The sequence below is a fragment of the Balaenoptera acutorostrata genome, chromosome 13 (genome assembly GCF_949987535.1).
Source record: "Balaenoptera acutorostrata chromosome 13, mBalAcu1.1, whole genome shotgun sequence".
Lineage (NCBI taxonomy): Eukaryota > Metazoa > Chordata > Mammalia > Artiodactyla > Balaenopteridae > Balaenoptera > Balaenoptera acutorostrata.
In genome coordinates this window covers 64,376,084-64,399,928 of record NC_080076.1, presented here as the reverse complement: position 1 = coordinate 64,399,928, position 23,845 = coordinate 64,376,084, and the positions used below count along the sequence as shown (strand labels likewise).

The following is a 23,845-nucleotide window of genomic DNA, read 5'->3' as shown; positions in this document are numbered from 1 at the left end:
AGATCCTTGTAAAATGTATAGTCAGGGGGTTGGTGGTGGTGGGATGAATTGGGAGATTGGGATTGACATATATGATTGGGAGATTGGGATTGACTAATATGTATAAAATAGATAACTAATAAGAACCTGCTGTACAAAAATAAATAAATAAAATTCAAAACAAAAATAAAGATGTAGAAACTTAAACATTTTTTATATAGAAGTTATTTGTTTAAGGTATTGTGGCTCAAAAGTAAGATCAAGTTCTATAACTGGTCTCATTTACTTATGGGCCTACTATTTGTGTTCATCTAGAAATCATTTATTGTTGCAGCTTCAGAGAGCTTGTTTCAGGATGTGTTCTGTATTTATATTTTAAAAAAGTAATTTCACTGACCCAGCAGCAGAATGGAATTTGCTGTTACTTTTCCTCCTGCTAGTAAGGACTTTGACTGACTGACTCACATCAATACTGGCCTGCCAGCTCCCTCATGAGCATTGACACACATTTTGTAATTGGGATCCAGTATCCAGTTTCTGACTAGTGAGGAAACTGATGTTAATGTGCTTGTTTGGGGAATGGAACTTACAACGTTGGCCGTATTGACTCCATTATCTCATTCAACCTTGCTGTTGTGATGGAAAGAACATTAAAATAAAAGTATACGAAAAATAGCTAGAAAGAGGGCTTCCCTGGTGGGTCAGGGGTTAAGAATCTGCCTGCCAATGCAGGGGACACGGGTTTGAGCCCTGGTCCGGGAAGATCCTACATGCTGCGGAGCAGCTAAGCCTGTGTGCCACAACTACCGAGCCTGTGCTCTAGAGCCCGTGAGCCACAACTACTGAGCCCGCGCACCTACAGCCCGTGCTCCACAACATGAGAAGCCCGCGCACCGCAACAAAGAGTAGCCCCTGCTCGTCACAACTAGAGGAAGCCTGAGTGCAGCAACGAAGACCCAGTGCAGCCAAAAATAAAATTTAAAAAAAATTAATTTTAAAAAGCGCCAATTAAAAAAAATAGCTAGAAAGATATGTGTTATCCTGTTCAGGAGTAGAATAGAAAGGTCTGATTAAGTTGTTCATATAATAAGGATTTTTTTAAAAGTCTTATGTAACAAGAAGTCCATGGGTAAAGAGTGGTGCCACGGTAGGCCCCCAGCTCTGCTGCTTGGGTACACGCCCTCCTTAAACCAAGTACTAGCGGTCACAAGCTTGGCTCGGCTCAGGCAGCTTTCACTCCTAACTCTAACCTTAGGGCTGTTCTGTCCTCACTCAGGACTGGGGGGCGGGGGGCAAGGGAAAAGGGGAGAGGATGATGTCAGCAGGCTTGTCACACACCCTGAGTGGTCGCATTTGTGGGGGGCAGCCACTGGGCCTGGGAGCAGCAGTTCAGGTTCTTTTTTTTTTTTTTTTAATTAACTTCATTTCTCAGGTGACACAAAATAGTGACATTGACAAAAAAATCAAAACTCATACAGCTGCAATAAAAAATTAATAACCAATTGATTAATGATCCTGAGCAATTAAAACAGTAATTAAGATTGGGAAGTACATAACAAAACTGTCCATGCCCTGAAGTCTTACAATTCAGATAAGAAAATACTTTTAAAAAGTTTGACCAAATTTTACGATAATTCTAAAATTGGGCATGACATTCCAATAACAAATTGTGAAGCTTAAAGAAACCTTTCTAACCTATCAAATAAAAAAAATATCAACCATTGGTGCTAGAGGAATAAACAAATTATCTTTTTTCTCTCCAATAAAATTGATATCATAAAATTATTAGAATATGACAAGATAAAGAGTAGGTCACCAAAGTAGAGTGAAAAAGTATTATAGAGGTTTTTCAGGCAGTTCATAATAAAAATAGTATGCTGATTTTCTGGATTTTGAGAAGTTTAAGGTATTCATCAGTTTTTTAAATTTGTAATTTGTTAACCTTTCTTTTTTGAGAATAATGACAGAAAGTGCCTAGCAGTTCTGTTTTTTCATATGAGGTTGGGAAATAAGTATGACTTATGGTCACCACAACTGTGCCTTCTGAGTGGTCAGAATGTGAGTTTAGGTGGGGGTTTTTTGGTGGGTTTTTCTTAAATTTCTTAAAATTTTTATAACTTGTTTCTTTAAAAAGAGAAGATGTTAGGGCAAGAGAGTCAGACCAGGCCCCTGCCAAGCTCTTCTGCTCACTGACCCTGTGAAGGGGGCAGACACCACCTCGATCTGAGCCTCAGCTTTGTCTAAGAATGTGAACCATGTCCCCACTCCTTCCCATTACCAAGATTTTGTACAAGGATGAAAATAAGAGGTAAAAGACTTTTTGTTCTTGTTGTTTTGGCTGCACCACCTGGCACGTGAGATCCCAGCTCCCTGACCAGGGACCAAACCCGCACCTCCTGCAGTGGAAGCACAGAGTCTTAACCACTGGGCCACCAGGGAAGTCCCAAAGACGTTTGAAATTATACAGTAATTAAGCGTAGTATTACTTTTTCCATTCACATTCATAATTGTAGAAACTTTTTGTTGGAAGGATGCATCTTATATATAATTTCCCCAAATATAGAACTAAAGTGGATGTGGAGTTTCTTCAATTCTGCATAGTTATTTTTGCTCTGAATCATTCAGCCATTTACTCTCCATTTTTATTGATTTGAAATGCACCCTTGGTGGAGCCAGATTCCACTTCAGTAATTTTGAAGTGACATATGTTGACATACGTACCCAGAAACTTATAATGATAATCCTGTAGTCACATGAATCTTCTGCTTTTTGTCTCCTTTCAGGTGAATGGTGATATTCCCCCTCGGTTAAAAAAAAGTGCTCATGAAATCATCCTGGACTTCATCAGATCAAGACCTCCTTTAAATCCAGTACGTAATTTGACATATTCCCCTTGTTTGGAGAGCACATAATGAAGTATTCTCCTCTAGCCTGTGGCCTCTAGAACTCAGCTCTTAAAGGAGTATTTACACTGAGCTTTCATTCTCAGAAATAAGAAACCCAACTGTAAATTACATTTTAAGTCACAAAAAAGTACTTAAAATTATTCAATACAGGCTGTCTTAGGATATTTTAACTCAAACAACCTGAGTTATGGTGCAAAATCTGGCCAGATACCTCCTAGAATAACAGCTGAATATGATACCAAGTAGTTCCTGGTGTGAGCTGCCCTCCCTGTTTACTTTATGGTGCAAACACTTCACCTTGATTAAATTGTCATTTTGATACTGTTTTACAGTAAATCCACCCTGCTGTACCTCCTCTTTTGTATTAATTATCTTCCTCTGTTGACGGGGTTCTTTCTAGTGACCATGGAATCAGGGTGTTCTGATCTGGTTTGAATGTTGGTTTGCGTTTCCTCTGTTCTACACTTACTTCCCCCCAGCTCCACAGCCAGTGCTCACCAAGGCCTCTCAAACCCCATGTATGTTCAGTAACTAGAACAGGAATGGTGTTTCTTTCTCAGTTTGTGAACATCTAAAACATAATTAATGATCCCTCTTATAAATCTTTTTAAAATAAGGGAAAGAGGCCATGTGGGAAATAATTTTAGTAAGGCGGGTCGTGGTGGAGCAGAAAGAGCGTGGAGTCAGATGGGCCCGGATTTGCACACTAGCTACACAACCTAGTGGCCACACGTCTCTGAGAGAGTTGATCGGCCTCCCTGAGCCTGTATTTCCTCAATTATAGAACGAAGATAATAATCTAAGAAGGTTGTGATGACTTACTCAAAAACGTTACTTTCAAAAACAATAATCGTAATAGGTAACGTACAGCTTACATTTCAATGGATTGCCTGTCATAGTAGCACGTAGGGAAGATGACTACAGCTGCAGCAAAGCTGACTCCTTAAAGTTACTTGAGCACATGTGACTGAACCACTGTGAAATCCAATAATCTCCCTATTGCTTGAAAATGGTCTTTTATCAAGCAGTGTTGCAATCAGTAAAACATAATTTCATAATGTACTGTATGAGTGGACTTCAGTAAAAATTATTTAAGGACAACTATGCAAGCAAGTCTCTATAGCCATTAATATTTCTTCTAAGGCCTCAGCCAGAAAACTGAAGCCTACTCCACCACGGCCACGGAGCCTCCATGAAAGGATCCTGGAAGAAATCAAAGCAGAAAGAAAGCTGCGGCCCGTGTCACCAGAGGAAACCAGACGCGGCAGGTTAGGTGAGTCCGGGGCGTCGCTGGAAGACAGCACAGCAGCCCAGTGAGAGACTGCCGTCTGCAGGGCCCTCTCCCTCTCACACACACACACACACCCTCATGCTGGAAGTCTATACTTGAGATTCATGGAATAGGAAATTGTTGCCCCGTGATGCTGAGTGTAGGAGAGCACCGCGCTGCGTAGTGGACAGAGCTCTGCCGACCTCTAGGCTGTGGTTTTAGGACGGTCTCTTCACCTCTCTGAGCATCGATTTCTTCGTCAGCAGAAGGGGGATAAAAAGTCCTCTACACCTTCATTATGACTTTCATGGAAGAATTAAATAGGATCATGGTCAAAATACTTTATAAATTGTAATACATATACATGGATAAGTTATTACGTTTTAGAAATATAAGTGATACATAGTTTTACTTCAGGTTTATATTGTCTTAATTATGGTTTGAAGATATGGTATTATGTGATGAGAGACTCAGTTATTACTGATATCACTTATTACTCACGTTCCTTTATTATGTTTAATGTTTTTTATAAGCACACATTGATTTTCATTTAGAGCAAAATCATATTATAAAATGTAAACATTTTTGTTTATGCAGCTGTCCTCCAATTTGTAAGATTAAAGATGCCCAAAGAATTCAGGGAAACAGTCTCGTGGCGCCTGAACAGGAAAGGAGCTGGCCCTGTGGCACTGTCTCCTGGTTCTCTCCTCCGACCTCCTCTGCCTCTTTCAGGCCCTGCTTGGTCGTCCGGTTTCTATCCCGGGCTCCCTCTCCCTGAGCAACCACATCCTCCTCCAGAGTTTGTTTCTGGTTTCCTCAGCTCCCGCCCTACAGCGCAGGTTTCTCTGAAAGTTCAGACCCACACGTGCAGCCGTCTGCTGAGCAGGGCCTCCTCGCCCCTCACGCAGGACAAGCCCCGCAGCCACCGGTGACCTCGCCTGCTTTCTCCTCAAACTGTCTCCTCCTGGTTCCCCATCTCAGAGCCCAGCACAGATTGCTCAGCATCACCTCTGACTCTTACCCAACAGCCAAGCCCTGTGGGTTTTACTTCTAGGTCTCTCTAGTCCTCCCCCCTCTGACCCAGGCTCTCCTCTTCTCCGTCTGGTCAGTCGCGTCTGCTCCAACGGCTCTCCCTGCCTCCCATGACTCTCAGTCACTGCGCGCTGATGTTCTTTTGTTTGACTTTTGGCCATTCTGTCACACCGTGGCCTCCATGGCAGCAGGGCCCACGTCTGTCTTGTTGGTTGTTATGTCCTGGTCTCCACTGCAAGGACAGTGATGAAAAGTACTCCCAGAGGTGTTGTAATAATAGCACGTACCTTCCACATAGAGAGCTTCAGAGTGAGGGCAGGCTGTGTGAATTTATCCCTGTCTGATTTTTATGGCAGCAAGTGTTTCCCTTTAAAATGATGTTTAAAACAAACCCATATGAGCATTTATATAATAATGAGCCAGAACATATACACGACATAAATGGAGAGTTCTTATTCTGGGAGTCCTTGCATGAGCCTGAGGACGGTCTGTGAATCCCTTGAAATATAACAGATTTGTATGTATTTCCTAAAGTGTATGTATGTGCATTTTCTGGAGAGGGGGTTCATAGCTTTGCTCAGATTCCTAAAGGGTCCACAGCCTCAAAGAGTAAGAACCACTATGGAAAAATAAGGAAACCGTGTCATAGGACGGCTGCTTAAGACTGGATTTTTAAAAATTACTGTACCTTGAGAAGGAATAATGGGGTAATAGAAAAGATTTCAACCAAATTATAAGGCAAAACAAATATATTACCATGAGAAAAGTAAGCTTCACGATTTTCAGGAGAAAAGAGGAGGGATTATAAACTCCAGTGGAAGCACCAACAGGACAGAGAAAGGAACAAGACAGGCGTAACGTGCTTGTGTGATTTGGATGATATTTGACATACAGTTCCTTCATTTTTCCAAATGTTTATTAAACAGCCGTGTCAGCTGTTGGAGTAGAGAGACGAGCAGTCAGAGTCCCCGCCCACAGGCGCTGACAGAGGAAAGGCTCGGGGCAGCAGATACATGTTCCCCCTGCAGCGCCGACAGCAGCCCGTCAGGGGCATGGGGGTGGCCGGGGCTGAGCGTGCGGGAGACCAGCAGTCCTTGTGGGTGGCAACGGGACACCGCACGTTGCATACAAGGGGTGTCACATGCCCTTGTCATATACATATTCTTCTGTTTCATTTTCAACAAGTTAGATGCTACCTAGCAGGAAATCTACTTTAGAATAATTAAATATCAATTTTCTGTATAGTATATCTTATTTTATTTTAACCTTATGAATTGGTGTTTCACAACAACCAGAATTGAGCTGTTATTGAAAGTGATTGTTATGAGAGTCTTACTTTTCAAATTGATCTTGCACCTTAATTGGAAAGTAAGAGATTTGGGCTCTTCTTTCTGCAGACCTACATTGGTTCTTACTATAAAGTTTCCCCTTGGGGAGTTTGGGTAAAGTTGGCAGAATTATCTTGAAGAAAAGTTCCCTAAATAGTTTTAAAACCTTACCCCTCCATGTAATTGCAAGTAGAAACCCACTGTAGAAATTGGGGAAATGTTTAAAGAAGAACTATTACCCGTAGTTTCACCAGCAGAGGCATGCGCTGTGATGGAGCTTGTGCGTCATGAGGTGGAGACAAGAGCTGTGTGCACAGTGTCTGATGCCCCCATGTAACATTGTGTGGAGCAGGAACATCTTCCCACATCGTTAAATATCCCCCACAGCATTATTTATAAGGACATTATTACTAACACATGGCTAAGTTGTCTTTTACTCGCCTATTTCCCTATTGTTCTACAGGCTAGCTCCATTTTTTTCCTGTTAAGTCTGAAATTAGTATTCTTTTGCATCAGTCTTTGTTCATATCTGATCATTTTCTTTTTCCTAACACCTTTTCTAACATCTCATACTATGAGATTTGGGGTTGTAAATGTAAATTGTTCCTTTAAAAACATCTGCCAAAAGCATATGGAGAGATACTTTCATTCTGTTAAATTTGGGTGTTAGAACTGTATGCCTTCTGCCTCGGAAACATGAGCTGTGGGGACATTGTGCCTGACAAGCCTGTGGACCTGTGGTTCTCTCCCCTTCCGACCACACAGCCACCTGTCCTCCCTGACCGGGGGCATAGGATGGATGGGGCTACAGTGAAAATAGGTAATTCTCACTCTTATGAATACTGAAATTCGTCAAACCTTGGTAATAACCTTTTTTTAATCAGCTTTATTGAGATATAATTTACCTACCATAAAATTCACCCATTAAAAATATACAATTCAGTGTTTTTTAGTATGTGTAATAAAATTTTTAAAACAAATGATTTCAACAGGAAAGAAGTTTATTCATAAGAGATTGTATTTATTTAACTTCTTCTATATGCTAAGCACTATCCTGAGCACCTTTTCTTGTATGGAATCAGTTAATTTTTGTAACAATCCCATGAAATAGGTACCATTATTCCCATTTTACAGATGAAGTAACTGAAGCACAGAGAGGTTAAGTAACTTGCCCAGAATCACACTGCTAGTAAGTGGCAGAGCTGAGGTTCAAACTCAGGCTCTCTGGCTCCTGAGGCCTCGCTTCAACTGCCAGGTTACACTGCCTACAACAGAGAATTAGTGACACTTTGTGATGCTGGTAGTACCTGAATGAGATTTTTTATAAGACGTTTCACCTGTATGCAGAGAGCCACATTTTCATCCTGAAATTAATTATTTAAGAATACATTTGTTGTTAAATTTTAAAGATTTTTGTATGTTCCCTAAAATCATGTTTTAAAACATGGCTAGTTTTTTCTTTTGAACTCTTTTATATTTAAGTAAAAAGTCCTGTACTATGATTCTAAAATGTTTGTATCTTTAACATGCTTTCATTTTTAACATGTTCTTTAAAAGTTATTTTTTTTCTTTTATTATTACTCCATTTCAAGTCTTAGTAATATAATTAAAACTAAGACACATGGTTTTATTGTATTTCAGATTGTTATTCACTGCCTTCTGCCTTAAAGTGTGAAATGTGCCACCACAGGTCTTGAACCCTCCTCCCTTTTTCATCTTCCCTGTATATCCTAACAGCTGAATTACTTTCTTTTTATTGTTTGTTTTCTTTTTTCAGCAATGCGGCCACTTAGCATGTCTTACAGTTTTGACTTGTCAGGTAAAAAAAAAAGCACTTTCACACCTGACGTGGGTTTTGTGGTCTCTGTGAAATACATTTCATTCATCTGCTTGTTCAAACACATCAAAAAAGAAAATTGAAAGGCTTCTTCTAAGCTGTGGTCAGTCAAATAAAACATTCTGTTTCTTTGAAAATAGTATACTTGAAAAAAATTAAAACTGTAATAAATCTGTTGCCTTGCAGGAGCCTGTGGAAGAACCGTGACACTTGTGGTCATGGAACACAGTGCCCACCCCACCCCCAATCTCATAAAGCAGCGGTCAGAGTCTAACAGAACTCTGCCTTCAGATCATAGAAAACATTTTCAAGAAACAAAGTTTTGCCACTTCTTACTCTCTAAAGCACTCAGTTATTCAGGTAGCTGAACTCAGAACTGTCAGCTGCTTCAGAGGACGACTGCTCCTCAGTTGAGGGGCAAGAGCTATCTGCGTACCCAGTGCTCCTGTGCGTAGGGCCTTGTCACTCTGGTTCTGTGTGCTGGTTAAGAGTCTAAAAACACACGAGCGTTGTAATGGCTTTGGTTGTAAAATATAATCATGTGTCCCGGGTTTGTAGTACACGTTTAGAGCCCTTCTGTTAAATAGACAGGGACTAACAGTGAAACAAGTAGCTATTAATGATTAAATTTGATCTGTAAAATCAGCCCCCCTTTTAAATTGAAATTTTAAATTATATATGAGCAAATTTTCAAAGCCAACTTAGTCCCAATAAAATGTTTTGCACGTTAGAATTTTAGACTTTGGAAGCTGCTGTTTTGAATGTAAAATGAGATAAGATATTGGCACTAGTATTTCCTTCCAGAATTTTCTTTTACATGCCATGGAATTGTTGGCATATCTTACATACAAATTCATATTTAAAGAGCCAGAGAGTTCTAGTATCATGTTCTGTCTGTGAATATTTACTGAGTATCTTCCAACTGCTAAAATAGTTCCCAACTGCTCTTTGAATTTCTATGTATATTTGTAGTTCTCTTAGGCATGACTAATATTTGCACTTTCAAGAAACTCAGATAAATATGTTATAGTCTTCACTTACTACTTTTGACTGACCACTGAGGAGCTTTTTCTATTTTCTTTATCCATTTGACAATTTTTATTTTATCAACCATTTGCAGAGTAACTTTGTAAAAAGAAAAAAAACTTGGTCTGGAAAGTAAACTCAGAAATGTTTGAGAACATCTGTGTTACTGCTGATCTCCAAAAGTTGGCAACACATTCTAAGATCCCTCTCTTCTAAATATCTACTAAAGATGTTCCTCCTTGGCGGGCTCTCTGGGAGTGGCCGCTGCCTAAGCACACTGGCTGCTGGCTCCCGTGAAGTAGGCACAGGTGGCTCACCCGGATGGCGTGCATGCCCACACACATGTATGTAGGTGTGTTTGTGTCTTACAGGTTATATGATGGGTTCTTGTGTTGGGAAGAAAGCTCTTGGTGCTGAGCTTCCTCGATGTAAAGGAGCAACAAAAAATTTTGATTTGCTTTCACTGCTTATCATTTGCCATAATTTATTTTGTACCTTAGTGTACTTTGCAATTTCCACACACTTCATTCTCGATTTCTTGTGTTTTCATTGTGTCATTTTGACTAACCAATTTAAATGTCCCAAATTATAAATGGAAAAGACTGATCTATTCTTCTAACCTAAATGCAAAGATCGGGATGCATTTCTTGTCTAAGTTGGGAAATTAGCTAACTAAGGAGTAAATATTTAAACGTGTAGTGTAGGTAATGCACGTAAGTGTAGAATAGGACACATTGAAGTATGTTCTGCTGCTCAGGTATGTTTTAGAAATATTAATTCTTAGTGGGAAATCTTAATCCAGTCAACATTAAGGTAAGTATAATTTATTTTTCTGTTGCAAATATTAAATATACAATCTTTATTTCAGCCGTATTTCCTCCACCTAAATAAGGCAGCAGCCTGGGTGTATCTAACAGACATAATTATTACACTATGTAATAATAGAAGTTATTAGATAAGGTATTTAATATCATGGTTGTGCGTTTTAGATTCTGAACCTGAGGCATATGACTTCTAAAGCTCTGTGTAGCATCTTAAATAGTTTGCTTACTTATAAATATCACCAGAAATTCTGTCTTATGTAGAAGAAGTCTAAAGTCTTATCCAAGGGTTTGGTTTTCTCACCAGATACACTGAAGTGATAGTGAGGATTCATTCATTTGAAGAGAAAAGTATAAGTAATCAAACTACTTAAAAATATCTCTTAAAAGTATGTTCAACTGGGGCTTTTACAAATATGCAGTATTAGATAAAATCACACACAGTATTTAGTCTTACATACGGAGATCATCCTGAAGCCTGACTGGGACATAACATATTCTTCTATTAATTCCATTTATCTCAAAGCTTTGAATTGAGTACTAGGTGTTTATTTCAGTAGTTTGAGTCAGTGAGCTCAAGTACAGTTACCAACCTCAGCAAAGTCTTCAGGCAGTTAGAGAGCTACTGGGTAATTTCTCAGATCCCTTGCATTGAGAATGAAATTAGCTCATGGCAGCCACTGTCACTTAACAGTGTTCCCTAAACTTCAGTGCAGACATCACCCTCATGATTTTACCAGACTTAAGTGCCACCAGTACTGTTTAAACTTTTTAAATCTACCATAAATGACTTCTAAAATTTTCTTAAGCAAAAACATCCATAAAATCATGTATCTGATATAGTAATTATAATTTTTGTGAAACATTAAATATATAACCATTAAAACTGTGTTAGTGTTCCTCCACACACCACTGGTGACTTCACCCTTAGGGAAACTCTGGCTTGGACCTGTGAGACCCGCCTGGAGAAGCTCACTGTGTCTCCAGGCAGAGCCTCAGTTGGGTGTGGATAGTTGGGCCGGTAGGAGATGCGCGTGCCTTTTCTTGGAAGACTGGCTGCGGCTACTGCGTGAACCTCTGGAGGAAGTGTGTAAAAAATGTGTGCTATAGAATACGATTTTTCAAAAGATACTTCAAGACCATATTTAAACATTACCTTTTTTCTTGAATAGGAATTAATCAATTAGCCCAATCATTTCCTCCTTTGTTCTCTGGAAGACTTTTAAATTACGCTCATAAGTGTGGCAGCCTACTGCTCTCTACACCTTATGAAAGGTTTATTTAAAGATTTTAACCTTTGTAATTTTGTAAAAACTTGCTGCTTTTGCCCTTTTGTCCCTTCAGCGCACCCCGTCCCCCAATCATATATTTGTTCTAGCTACTTAATACCTGGAGAGGTAATAACAAAATTAATTCATGTGTTGTCAGGTTTTCTGTTAAACATTTTATGTAAAATGATAAATGATTGATGACAAGTCTGTCTTCTTCCTTCCTTTTTTCCTTTCCTCATTCCTTTCTTGCTCACTCAAACCCTTCCTTCTAGTTCACAAGGGCAGTTCTAGTCCTGGCCTTCTTGATATCTAAAAATATGCAGAAATTATGAATATTAAGTTAGATATACATCATTTATAATAAATAATTTACATAATTCTTTTAAATAATGTCAAGGAATGCTGTACTAGAACATACTTACATTCTGAATGCTACCTGGAAATCCACCTCTTCCACTTCAAGCATAAAACTATTACATGTTGAGGGGAGCTACTATAAATAGAACATTCTTGTATTTTATAGTTACTTCAGGTACAATGCTTCCCCCCAAAAAACGAGCATTAATCCTGTCTTTTCAGTGCCCAGCATACCCTTTACCCCCGACCATGGGAGTTTCACAGACTGCTCCATGGGCAAAAACCAGGTTATGGGCTGGTCTGTGAGTTAAATCATGCAGGGACTGCTTTTTCTCACTTTTAAATACTCTAATTTAGTAGTTAGTTATTAAAATTATTAGTTATTGAAATACATGAAGAAAATTAGTTCCACTTGCATTGGAAGATTACAGGCTCCAGTACAGAAAAAGGTGGCCTTTTAGAATCCGTATCGACAAGGATTCTAGTGTCAGCTCTGCCGCGCTGGCTGTGTGACTGGCTGAATCACCCTTAGCCTTAGTTCACTCACTTACAAATGTAGATATAAGTTAGTGTTAATAATTGCTAACATTTACTGTGCACTGCCTTTATTACACACACTATTAAGTATTTTATATGCAGTTGTTAACTTATTTAATCCTCACAACGAGCCCATTTCTGTTGTTAGCCATTTTATAGTTGAGGAATGAAAATTTAACTTGCTCAAGGTCAAACAACTAGAGCTAGACTTTGAATCCAAACCATCTGCATCTTAACTATACTGTATACTCTAAACTTTATACTCTATACGTTATGCTACATGCTCTTATTCTGTATTCTGTACACTGTACTCCATACTGTATGTTCTGTGTTCTGTAGTCTGTACTCCGAACTCCATGCTCTGTGCTCTGTGCTGCCACATTTCTTTCACTGCCTTCCCATCCAGATTTGAGCTTTGGATAATCAAAATCAGCTTTATCAGAGGGAATGTATCCCAGAGTCTTTGTGTTCATGTTTATATGCATATAGATTATTAGCTATTTTTATTTTAAAATCAAACCACTTTCAGATCTTACAGCCATATGTGCATGCCATTACTCTGATCCGTCGATCACTAGCTCTTTAGAGGCTAAAAGGAAAGTTAGCCTCTCTGGGCCTCTGGAAAATAGAGAAGTTGGAGTCAGTTATCTGTAGTATTTCTTCTAGCTCTAAATTTTAATCTACAAATGTGAATATATAATTATTCATTTAAAGGTTTCCTTTATTTGAATCTGACAGTTAATGTCTAACACAAGTGTTGTATATGCATAGGTGTTACTGTGTCCAGCCTCTGTGTTGTATTTGCATGACGTAGAAATGCCATATCACCTCGGGTGTGATTCCAAGTGCAGGTACTTGGAAAAGTGTGTTTGGTTCACTGATTACCTTTCTGTGCTCAAGAAAAGGTAAGCTTTCACCTTTGTTTTACCAGAGGTAGCTACCCCTGAATCTCCAAAGAATGTCCTGGAATCATCGATGGTGAATGGAGGTTTAACGTCACATTCAAGAGAAAATGGGGCAGGTGCCGCACAGCAGGTGCCTGTGCAGCGGAAGAAACTCCTCAAAGCCCCAACTCTGGCCGAGCTGGACAGCTGTGACTCGGAGGTGAGGCCCCACAGCCCCCCATGTCCCGATTCGGGGTCAGGAGGCGAGCGCCCTCCGACCGGTCCTCGTGTTGCTCCAGCTGTTACTTAATCTCTTCCCATTTTTCAGTCAATTAAAGTTAGGTTTAAAATTCATTCATTTAGCAGGAAATGAAACAGTGGATTACTTACTGTTATTTAATAAAGACCAATACAGTGGCTGTAGTTTATAGAATAACTTGTGACATACATACGTAGTCTTAGATTACAGTGGGGTTAAAATAAGTCAACAGTTTCAAACCTATATTTTCTTAAATATGTTTCCCTTTGTTTTGGGGAAGGAAAAAGAAAAACATCTTCATAGATTCTTCCCTCTCTAGAACACACACACACACACATCCATACTGAAGCTTCTTTCTGTAATAGTAACACCAACAGACAGGTCCCCCAACACTGCGCCCATGCCCTGCAGATCCTTCCTGTTCCTGACGTGGGTGCTCCCAGATCTCTGCAAGCCTCTGTCTGCAGCGTCAGTATTGTATGTCTCCACTACCGGACCGTCAAAGTCAGCTTATATAAAATGAAATGATTTCCCCGCCCCCTGCCAAACCAGGCCACACACAGCAGGCTTCTCGTCTCCTGTCTGCTGTCTCGGTTGCTGGCTCCATTCTCTCCTCATTCATCCAAGTTAGAACTTGAGGAGTTATTGTCTCATAACGCCCTCACCGGTCTCCACACGTCATCCAGCAATATCAGTAATAACAATTTTGCCACTAAATGTTTTTCAAACTTCAAGAATAGTAAAGAAGTATTCTTATTACTGCCCAATTCAGTGCATGCGCTCTCTCATCAGTCATATCTTATCTTCCTTCTTCCTAGCTTCCCTGATTCCATCTTGCAAATACCACCAGGGTCTTTGTCTTTGAAACCGTTTGAAGGCATCCTGCCACTTACAGGACTAAACTCCTGTCCCTGAAGAAGCTGCGTCAGAGCCTGTGCCATCTGCTGCCTGCAACATCACTCTGCCTCAGTTTACCCTTCAGCCCCACTGGGCCCCTTGCTCTTTCCTGCTCACTCCCTTGTTGCTCCGCTCTGTGCATCTGCATGCAGCCTACACCCAGCTCCTCTCCGATTCCATTATAACCTTCTGATCCGTCTGTTGTGTTAGAGCACTTGACCCTTTGTAATATAATTGTCCATTTATTTCTCTCTCTCACCAAGTGCAAGCTCCCAGGAGGGAAGGTGCAGAATTCACCTTATATTCCCAGCTCCTAATCCCCAGCAGACACTCACGTATTTAAAGAAATTCATGCTAATCTGTGAGAACAACAGTTTAAATTAAAAGAAGATCTAGTGGTTAGCCACTAGAACTGTGATGATTGAAATGTAAATTATATTAAATAAATGTAAAACTCAGTTCATTGAGTTCTCACGTGTGGCTGGAGGTGACCAAGCTGGACGGTGCCGACACCAGTGCCGCCCTGGCAGAGTCTGTTGGAAGCACCTGTGTCCGGTGCAGGGAGCGCGCCGTCCCGTGTGTCCAGGACCCCCTTCCTGTCCTTTCTTCATCCTTCACTGCCCTGAGCTAGAATGCCCAGGCCATGAGGAGGGCAGTGGACAGCCTCTGCAGTTGTCTTAGGTTTCCTCTTCGTGAAAATATTGTGCTGATGCCCTAAATCCAAATCTTGAGATGATTTGCTAGACACAGTTCTCTTAATCAGAGCGAGGCTGTGTTTGCGTGCCTGCCCATTAGTTAGAAAGGAAGTGTGAAATATGGTGCTGAGAAGTGTTGAGCCTGGTCTTTGTCTGGCTGCTGGTCCAGGCCTGGGCAATCATGGCTCCCATGATTGGGAGTAAGGTGGGGACCTCTGATTTCTGGAACAGAGGGAATGGTCCTGGGCCAGGACTGGAGCAAGCACACCCCTCTGTCCTCTTCCCTTACAGCTGATGCTGTAAAGTACTAAGGAGGGGCAGGGCAAAGATGCTGAATGTGAGAATGCCTTACATTCCTTTTTTTTTTAAACTTCTGAATATAGAATTTTAAAACTTCTAAATATGTTCAAACTTTAAAATTTAGAAAACACAGATGAGCAGAAGCCTTTAATTCTAAACAGCTATGTTTCAAACTTGGGCTTGGTGATAAAGTTTCAGTAGAGGTTTTTTTTTTTGGTGCCTTCTCTGAGGCTCCGTAGAGTTTCTTTTGATGAAACTCGGTTTTAATTGTGGTAGATTAGTTGTGTTCATCCTAAAAAGCTTTCTTAACGTTAGCCTCTTTAAGATTATCTACCGGCTGGTTAAAACCAACTCAGAAAGATGTCTCTTGTAAAGCCTGATAATTAACCGATGTTTCTATAGAGATGAACGAAGCACCTTGAGACTCAAGCCGGGTTTCCTTACAGTGTGAGTTAGTCAGGAACGTGCCGTGGGCTCTGGCTCTGCTTTGTGGACAGGACACGAAGACAGGTCCCTTTGTGTCAGCCACCACCGTGTCCTCCATCTGAGGTCTCCTCCAGCTCCAGAATGTGGCAGTTCTGCCCATAAGTATGAAAGCGGAAAAGAGGCTGAGGAGTCCTGCCTTCTCTAAATTGATGGGTGGGTGTTCTTTTCCCCACCTTAATGAATTCCTGATGTCAGGAAATTCCTAAACCAAGACTGATTTATCTCTGGTCCTATTTGCTCACTTATAAAAATGGCTATAGATACTAAGACAGATATATCCCACATCACATTGCACAGTGTCTTCATTCACATTTTATAGTAACGTTTTTTCACACTTTTTTCTTTAACTCTTCTCCTATTTTTCCTTTTCGCCAACTTCTTTTTTTTCCAATGCCTCTCCATTTTTTCCATTCATATATTTACCAAATGCCTTCAGTAAGCAGTAAAGGGACAGCAGTGCAATAGGCTTTGTCCCCTTGCTCATAATCCAAATGGGAAATAAGAAGCATACACTGAGTCATTACACGTGTTTGTTGAGTGCTCGCGGCCTTCCAGGCACCTTTTGAGCCACCCGTGTGTGATGCCACCAGGGGGCCGGGGGCTGGAGAAGCCTCAAGGAGAGGGAGGACCTGGGCTTAGGAGTCAGGTGAGGAGAGCGGTGGGCAGAGGGCTTCCACTGTTTGTGGCACGTGCCAGGCCACGTCACAGCCGGTCTCCTGTTTCTCCCCTACTGGCGTGGACTTCCCCTGGGGGCGGAGGAGCGGACTGACCCCGCCTCTCTGACTTGTCTAAAGCATTCCTGATGGAGGTTGCGCAGGAACAAAGACTTAAGACTCAGGCCTGTAGTGGGAGGACAGTGGAGGCCAAATAACGAAGAAGCTCAGAAAAGGCTGGTCTTAGTCTTTTCTTCCATCCCCTCAATTTTATCACCACTTCCCCATTTTCCCTCCTTCCCTCCCATTTACTTAGTGGCTTCCAAAAATTTTTTTTAAGGACCAAAACTTTTTCTTCACATCAAAGCTGTAGAAGTACAAGGCGGGTCAGCTAGAAATGGAGGCGGGGCTAGGCCCTGCCCTCCGCTCCCTACCCCGCCACCTCCCCATCTTCATGCCTTTTCCATTCTCAGAGGAAGTGTCCCCTAGGAAGTCCCAGCACGCCTGACACTGAGCTCGTCCTGCTGCGGACAGGGCACCGTACTCACTCCTGGAGGAAGTGCTGCTGTGCACGATCACACGTCTCCTGCTGGCCTTGCAGTCTCTCCACCGGAGGTTTTTCCCTCAGGTTTAAGAAATACCTTCCAGGGGAATTCTCTGGTGGTCCAGTGGTTAGGACTGCAGGCTCTCACTGCCAAGGGCCTGGGTTCAATCCCTGGTTGGGGAACTAAGATCCTACAAGCCATGCGGCGTGGCCAAAAACAAAAATTAAAACAGACCAAAAAAACCCTTCCAGCCACCAGAATACCGACTGTATGGTGAACTCTTTCATACATGATCTCATTTAATTTTCTCTTCCACAGAGACTTCATACTAAGAGGTAACTGCCACCGTTCCAGGGTAGCAGCTCTGCTCACCTCTGCAGACATATTTCATTTGATTCCATTGTGCACCACAAAGTTCCTGTTGCCCCTTGCTGTCTTTGAGGTTAACTTAAACTTGGGCCCAAATTATCACAAAGAACAGGTTCCTGTCTAAATATTCCCCATTGAGTAGTGAATTTCCCTGTAGAGTCAATATATTATTATGTCAGATATTCTTATGAAATGGAATATTAATGGATTATTTACTTTATCAACATAAACTCAGCTGCTTTATGTAGAAAGAAAAACTCCTTAATCCTGTTCAGAGCCATGAGATGATGACTTGCCCTCTGTCTTCTTAATGCCCTGCGTCCTTTGTTCCATCAAGGAAATGCATTTTCTTCCTTTCTGTCAAGTGAGACCTCCAGTTGCAGAACCAGTAAAGGGACTTTTTTTTCTCTTAGATTTACCCAGCAGCTTTGTGCATTTAAATTATAATAGTTAAATAATCAGCATTAACTACAAGCTTGAACTGATGTCTTTAAAAGTTTCTAGTTGTGAAACTGGGCTATTGGTAGTGACCCAGAGACCTTATACCCTGCTTGAGGCCATAGGAATAGGTTATCTAATCTGCCATTTTGCCAGAACTGGAACTAACCCATGTTTTTTACTTAACAAAATATTATGAGCATTTTCCCATCTGATTAATCCTTTTTCAACATGATGCCAAATATCTGTGTGGTATTCTATCATAATAATTTGCCATATTATATTTAACCAGTCCCCTGTCTTTGAACATTTAAGCTGTTTCCAGTTTTCTGTTATTATAAATAACAATAATATTGTGAACATCCTTATGATACATTTTTGCTTTGAATTATTTTTCAGGATATTTCTAGAAGAATGTTTGCTAGATGAAAGAATGTACATATTTATAGCTTTTGATACATATTGCCAAGTTCCTTAAAGAAAGCTCTAATATCTACTTTTTATTGAGCCAACTCTATGTTATACTTTAGGTATTATAAATTGATCAGACCCTAGAAGTAGCTATGATCCTTATATAAAAGATAAGGAAACAGACACACAGAAAGGTGTTGTCTTTGAACTAAGATTGTTAAAGAGTAAATTATAGAGACGGATTTGAAACCCAAGTCTAACTCCAAAATCTGCATATCTCATAAACTTTCTAGTATTCCAACTAGCAGTACATGAGAATGCTTGAATTTAAAATAACTTAAACTGGAAAGGGGCTTAGAAATCTTGTTCAACGTCATTACTTTTCAGTGAGAAAACTGAGCCCCTAGTAGAGATAGAGACCAACTTTAAAAAGTCAGACAAATTTTCAGTAGCAGAATCCCTGCTAAACCAGACCTCCCAACACCAGATCTTTTTCCATCACTTTTTTTTTCTCTTCCTAAAACTCTAAACCTCAGTGTTTCTTGCTTATCTTTAATAACCTCTGCTAGCCTATCCCAAGTAACATTTTAAAAGTCAAGATAAGCTTTGATTGGAGCTATATCAAAGCTTTCAGTAGGAAAGCTAAGCAAAGGAGCTGTATCTGTGCCTTCACTGGGATTCTTTTCAGGAAGAGGGAGATTTTCCTTCCTGTTAAGTGAGTTAGGTGCCCAGGCTGGCATCTGAGACAATTCTGGCAGCCTTCAGTGACAGCACCACCCTGGGAGCAAAGCTGCGGGACTTCTGACAGTGACCTCATTGCATCCAGGACCTGATTTAAGAGTCACTGGTCAGGACATAGAACTAGAAAAGGCCTAACTTAGTGTCAGAGACTAGTAACTTGGATCAGACAATACAAGTAAGCAAATTTCAGAAACCAGACCAGGCCGTAGAAAAGACTAATGTTAAGAGATGTCAGAGACCCATTGAAACACCTCAGCCAGGCAGAAAGTGTTTAGTCAATGGGAGTGGACATGACAGGGACACCACACGCCCCCTGGTTCCTTTCTGGGCGTCTCCGTGACTCCTCCGGGGCAGGAACTAATCCTGGTGAAGATTAGTTTTCTTTCTTTCTTCCTTTCTCTCTTTCTTCTGTTCTCTCTTTCTTTCTATAAAGTAAATACTTTATAGTTGATGTATAATATTATACGTTACAGGTGTAAAATACAGTAACTGACAATTTTAAAAGATTATCCTCCATTTATACTCATTAAAGAATATTGGCTATATTCCCCGTGTTGTACGATATATACTTGTAGCTTATTTTATTTTATTTTTAAATTTTATTTATTTATTTATTTGGCTACATTGGGTCTTCATTGCTGTGTGTGGGCTTTCTCTAGTTGTGGCGAGCAGGGGCTACTCTTCATTGCGTTGCGCAGGCGTCTCATTGTGGTGGCTTGTCTTGTTGCGGAGCACAGGCTCTAGGTGTGCAGGCTTCAGTAGTTGTGGCATGCGGCTCAGTAGTTGTGGCACACGGGCTTAGTTGCTCCATGGCATGTGGGATCTTCCTGGACCAGGGCTTGAACCCGAGTCCCCTGCATTGGCAGGCGGATTCTTAACCACTGCACCACCAGGGAAGCCCTTGTAGCTTATTTTATACATAGTAGTTTGTACCTCTTAATCCCCTACCCCTCTATTGCCCCTCCCCCACTGCCTCTCACCACTGGTAATCACTAGTTTGTTCTCTATATCTGTGAGTCTGCTTCTTTTTTGTTATATTCACTAGTTTGTCGTATTTTTTAGATCCCACATATAATTGAGATCATACAGTATTTGCCTTTCTCTGACTTATTTCACTCAGCACAGTGCCCTACAAATCCATCCATGTTGCTGCAAATGGCATAATTTTATTCTTTTTCATGGCTGAGTAATATTCCATTGTATGTATATGTGTGTTTGTGTGCATGTGTATATATATATATATATATATATATATATATATATATATATACACCACATCTTCTTTAGCCACTCATCTATTGGTGGACAGTTAGTTTGCTTCCATATCTTGGCTACTGTAAATAATACTGCTGTGAACATTGGAGTCCATGTATCTTTCTGAATTAGTGTTTTTGTTTTTTTCAGATACATACCCAGGAGTGGAATTGCTGGGTTATATGGTAGTTCTATTTTTAGTTTATTGAGAAATCACCATACTGTTTTTCACAGTGGCTAGACCAATTTACATTCTTGTCAATAGAGTACCAGGGTTCCCTTTTCTCCACATCCTCTCCAGCATTTATTTGTGGGGTTGTTTTTGTTTTTTGATGATAGCGATTCTGACAACAAAATGACAGGTGTGAGGTGATAGCTCATTGTGGTTTTGATTTGCACTTCCCTGATGATTAGCAGTGTTGAGCATCTTTTCACGTGCCTGTTGGCCACCTGCATTTCCTGTTTGAAAAAATGTCTGTTCAGTTCTTCTGCCCATTTTTTAATCTGTTTTTTTTTTGATGTTTAATAGTATGAACTGTTTATATATGTTGGATATTAACCCCTTATCAGTCATACCATTTGCAAATACTTTCTCCCCTTTAGTAGGTTGTCTTTTCATTTTGTCAGTGGTTTCCTTTGATGTGCGAAAGGAAGTTTAAGTTTAATTAGGTCCCATTTGTTTATTTTTGCTTTTATTTCCTGTTTTAAGAGACGAATCCAAAAAAATATTGCTATGATTTACGTCAAAGACTGTTCTGCCTATGTTTTCCTCTGCATTTAGGTCTTTAATCCGGTTTGAGTTTATTTTTTTAATGGTAGGATTATTTTTCAAGTAGTCTGAAAGTGGGTGCAGCTGCCTGAGGTGGGCATGCATGGCCAGAGGACCAACCACAGCTTCTGGGAGCAAATCCCAAGAGGCCCTGAGCCACACCCCATCCCCGCAATGGCCCTGTCTCCCGCACTGATCTGCATCCGCCCTGCCTGCCCAGGACAGGCTCTTGGCTGTTCTCAGTGGGAGGATTTCAGACCAGTAAGTAGTGGGGTGCAAGGCATGGACATGTCTCAGACTTATGTGAAATTAGGCTGTAAAAATGATTCTAGGGAAGGTTGGCTGAAATATTTGCGATGGGGATGGTTTCTGCTGTTTGTTTCTAGCTCCCACCTCATAACTACTGGAAAGTCCTGGTATGACTCCTTTTTTCTTTTCCTATGAGATACTCTTAGCTTTTATTTCCTTTTTGACCTTCCATAAGCAGAAGGGGATTATGGTAGTTCTTGCTGGCTTTTCTGGAGACTTGTGTGACCTCCAGCGTGTCTGGGGTGAGGCTTTGCTTACGTTGCCTGGCTTGTTCTTGGTGGTGAGTATCAAGAATGCAGAGGTTGCTGCTCAGACTGGCTTTGTTTGGACTTTGTGGTTTACAAGGCTTTCTTCTTCTCTTGTTCCTTGGCCAGATCCTTCGTAGTGAGGCGTGTTCAAAACTAATGCTTTCAGCAGTAGGTTTTAGGTAAAGCCAGTTTTTAGTGAATGGCTAATTCTTAAAGTCACCTTAACTAAGTAGGTCAGAATTTTCGCTATTTGTTTCACATAGTCATAGATTAATATATTAACCTAACTTTCTTGTATATTTAAAAATATTTAGCAGTTTTCTATACATATTATGGAAATAAGTTGTCTTCTAGTTAATGTATATCCCCTGTCACGTAGTAAATAGTAAATTTTTCATGAATAAATATTATACTTTATTTTGGTATAGTCTAAAACAAATTAAGAAGGTCTCTTCTCACTGGTAATAGGAATTTAAACTTTATTTGGCACAATGCAGACATTTTTCTAGATTCATATGACATTTCATGAAATATTTTTCATTCATTCAGCAAATACTTATTCATTACTTAGTAAGTGATGGATTTGGTACTAGGTAACAACGATGAACAAGATACACCACATCTATCCTTGTGGGGTTCCAAGTCTATTACTTTTATAAATGTGTTAAATACTCCACTAATGATAATATTAATCACCATTTCTTGTGTGCTAGGTAATGTGGTAAGCATTTTAAATGTGTTCTCAGATCTGTCCTTGCAGTGACCTATGGAAATTATGAAACTAAGATAAGAAACTTGCTCAGTGTCACATCTCTCTAATGAGGGACAAAGCCAGGGCACAACCCAGACATGTCTAATTTTAGATCCCTTCTAGCTTGTCTCCAACCTGCCTTGAACCTTTGACATTAAAATTTGGTGCCTCATGTTAAATATTTGTGAGTGAACATTATTAATTAGCATGAGATCTCTCTCTCTCTCTCTCTCTGTCTGCCTGTGCCTTTCTCAGGAAGAAACTCTGCCCAGGTCAGCCAGCAGCAGTGCATCTCCCTCCTTCCTTGAAGCTCCCTTTCTGGAGGCTGTGTCCACAAGGAAGAGTGAGTATTTGTAGTACAAAGAACTAGTGTCAGATGCCTTAAAAAACATACTTGACCTAAAAAAGGGAATCCCAAAGTGCCTTGTTGTCATTTGGGGTAACTAGTTAATTAAAGAACTAACCCTGGCATTTCACTAGTCAGGAAGAGAAATATTGTTATTTTCCTAGAATGACATCATAAGGTAGGGCTAAACTGGCAGTTGGGTCTCAGAGTCTCACCTTATAACAAATCAGTCACCTTTGGGCTTACAGATAATAGTTGTAGGGAATAGGTCAACTGTCTGTATGTATTTTTTAGATTAATTACCTCCTTATCTAAATTTAAGCCAGAAGCTCTGAATAATCACACTTGTTATCCCCCCTACACACACACACACACACACACACACACACACACACACACACACACACACACACACACACACACACACACACACACACACACACCGTAACCCACATACACATGTAGATAGTAAAAACACCTTTATAACTCTTCAGGCAATACAGAATCTAAAGTTAAGTGATTTAAAAAAATACTATTGGTAATCTTTTCATTTATAAGACCAATATAAAAAATTAAAAATTATATATTAAAGGGGAGGATTCTGGGAAGATGGCAGAGTAGGAGGCACCGGAATTTGTCTTTCCACCTAGACAATAATTGTAGTGGTAGAATCTGTCTGATGTAATTATTTTTGGAACTCTGGAGTTTGTTGAATGCCTAAAACTTCCAGGGTTAATTTCAGTAGATTTCAGCTCATAGCACAGTGGCAGCTACTCATCCCCTACCCCCAGCCACATGACAGGCAGCTGTGTGCTGTTCTTAGAGCAGCTTGCAGGAGCCAGGGTGGACAAAAAGGACCCTGTCCTCCAAATATTGGGGATCTGTCCTCTGATTGCTGATTACTGCTTCTGATTTCAAAGGTGCAAAGAGGCAGGCAGCCATTGTTGCACTGTTGCTAGCTTCACCCCCTCCCCTCTAGCTGAAGTCATCTCCAGGGGATTTAAAGGGCTGGTGCCTTTCCCCCACCCCTTCATTTTTCATGTTTCCCCTTTCGAGAGTGAAAAGCCTAGAACATTCAAAAACAATGGCATATGCACATGGGAGAATTAGAAAGTGACTATGAATG

General features: G+C 40.5%; 2 protein-coding genes across 9 annotated transcripts in view; one reads left to right on the top strand and one right to left on the bottom strand.

Annotated features, from left to right (window-relative positions):
• Positions 1-23,845, bottom strand: part of PRELID3A (PRELI domain containing 3A) — a 206,880-nt gene that overhangs the window by 89,438 nt on the left and 93,597 nt on the right. The window lies entirely within an intron of this gene.
• Positions 1-23,845, top strand: part of SPIRE1 (spire type actin nucleation factor 1) — a 216,406-nt gene that overhangs the window by 175,705 nt on the left and 16,856 nt on the right. For 4 of the 7 annotated variants that reach the window (XM_057526508.1, XM_057526506.1, XM_057526504.1 and 1 more), the window contains 4 exons: positions 2,763-2,849; positions 4,029-4,158; positions 13,296-13,468; positions 22,629-22,716. In XM_057526508.1, coding sequence (XP_057382491.1) covers positions 2,763-2,849; positions 4,029-4,158; positions 13,296-13,468; positions 22,629-22,716 — 478 coding nt within the window. Of the gene's footprint in view, positions 1-2,762; positions 2,850-4,028; positions 4,159-8,292; positions 8,335-13,295; positions 13,469-22,628; positions 22,717-23,845 lie in introns of all 7 variants that reach the window. The other 3 variants (XM_057526507.1, XM_057526505.1, XM_057526502.1) reach the window with 1 other exon arrangement.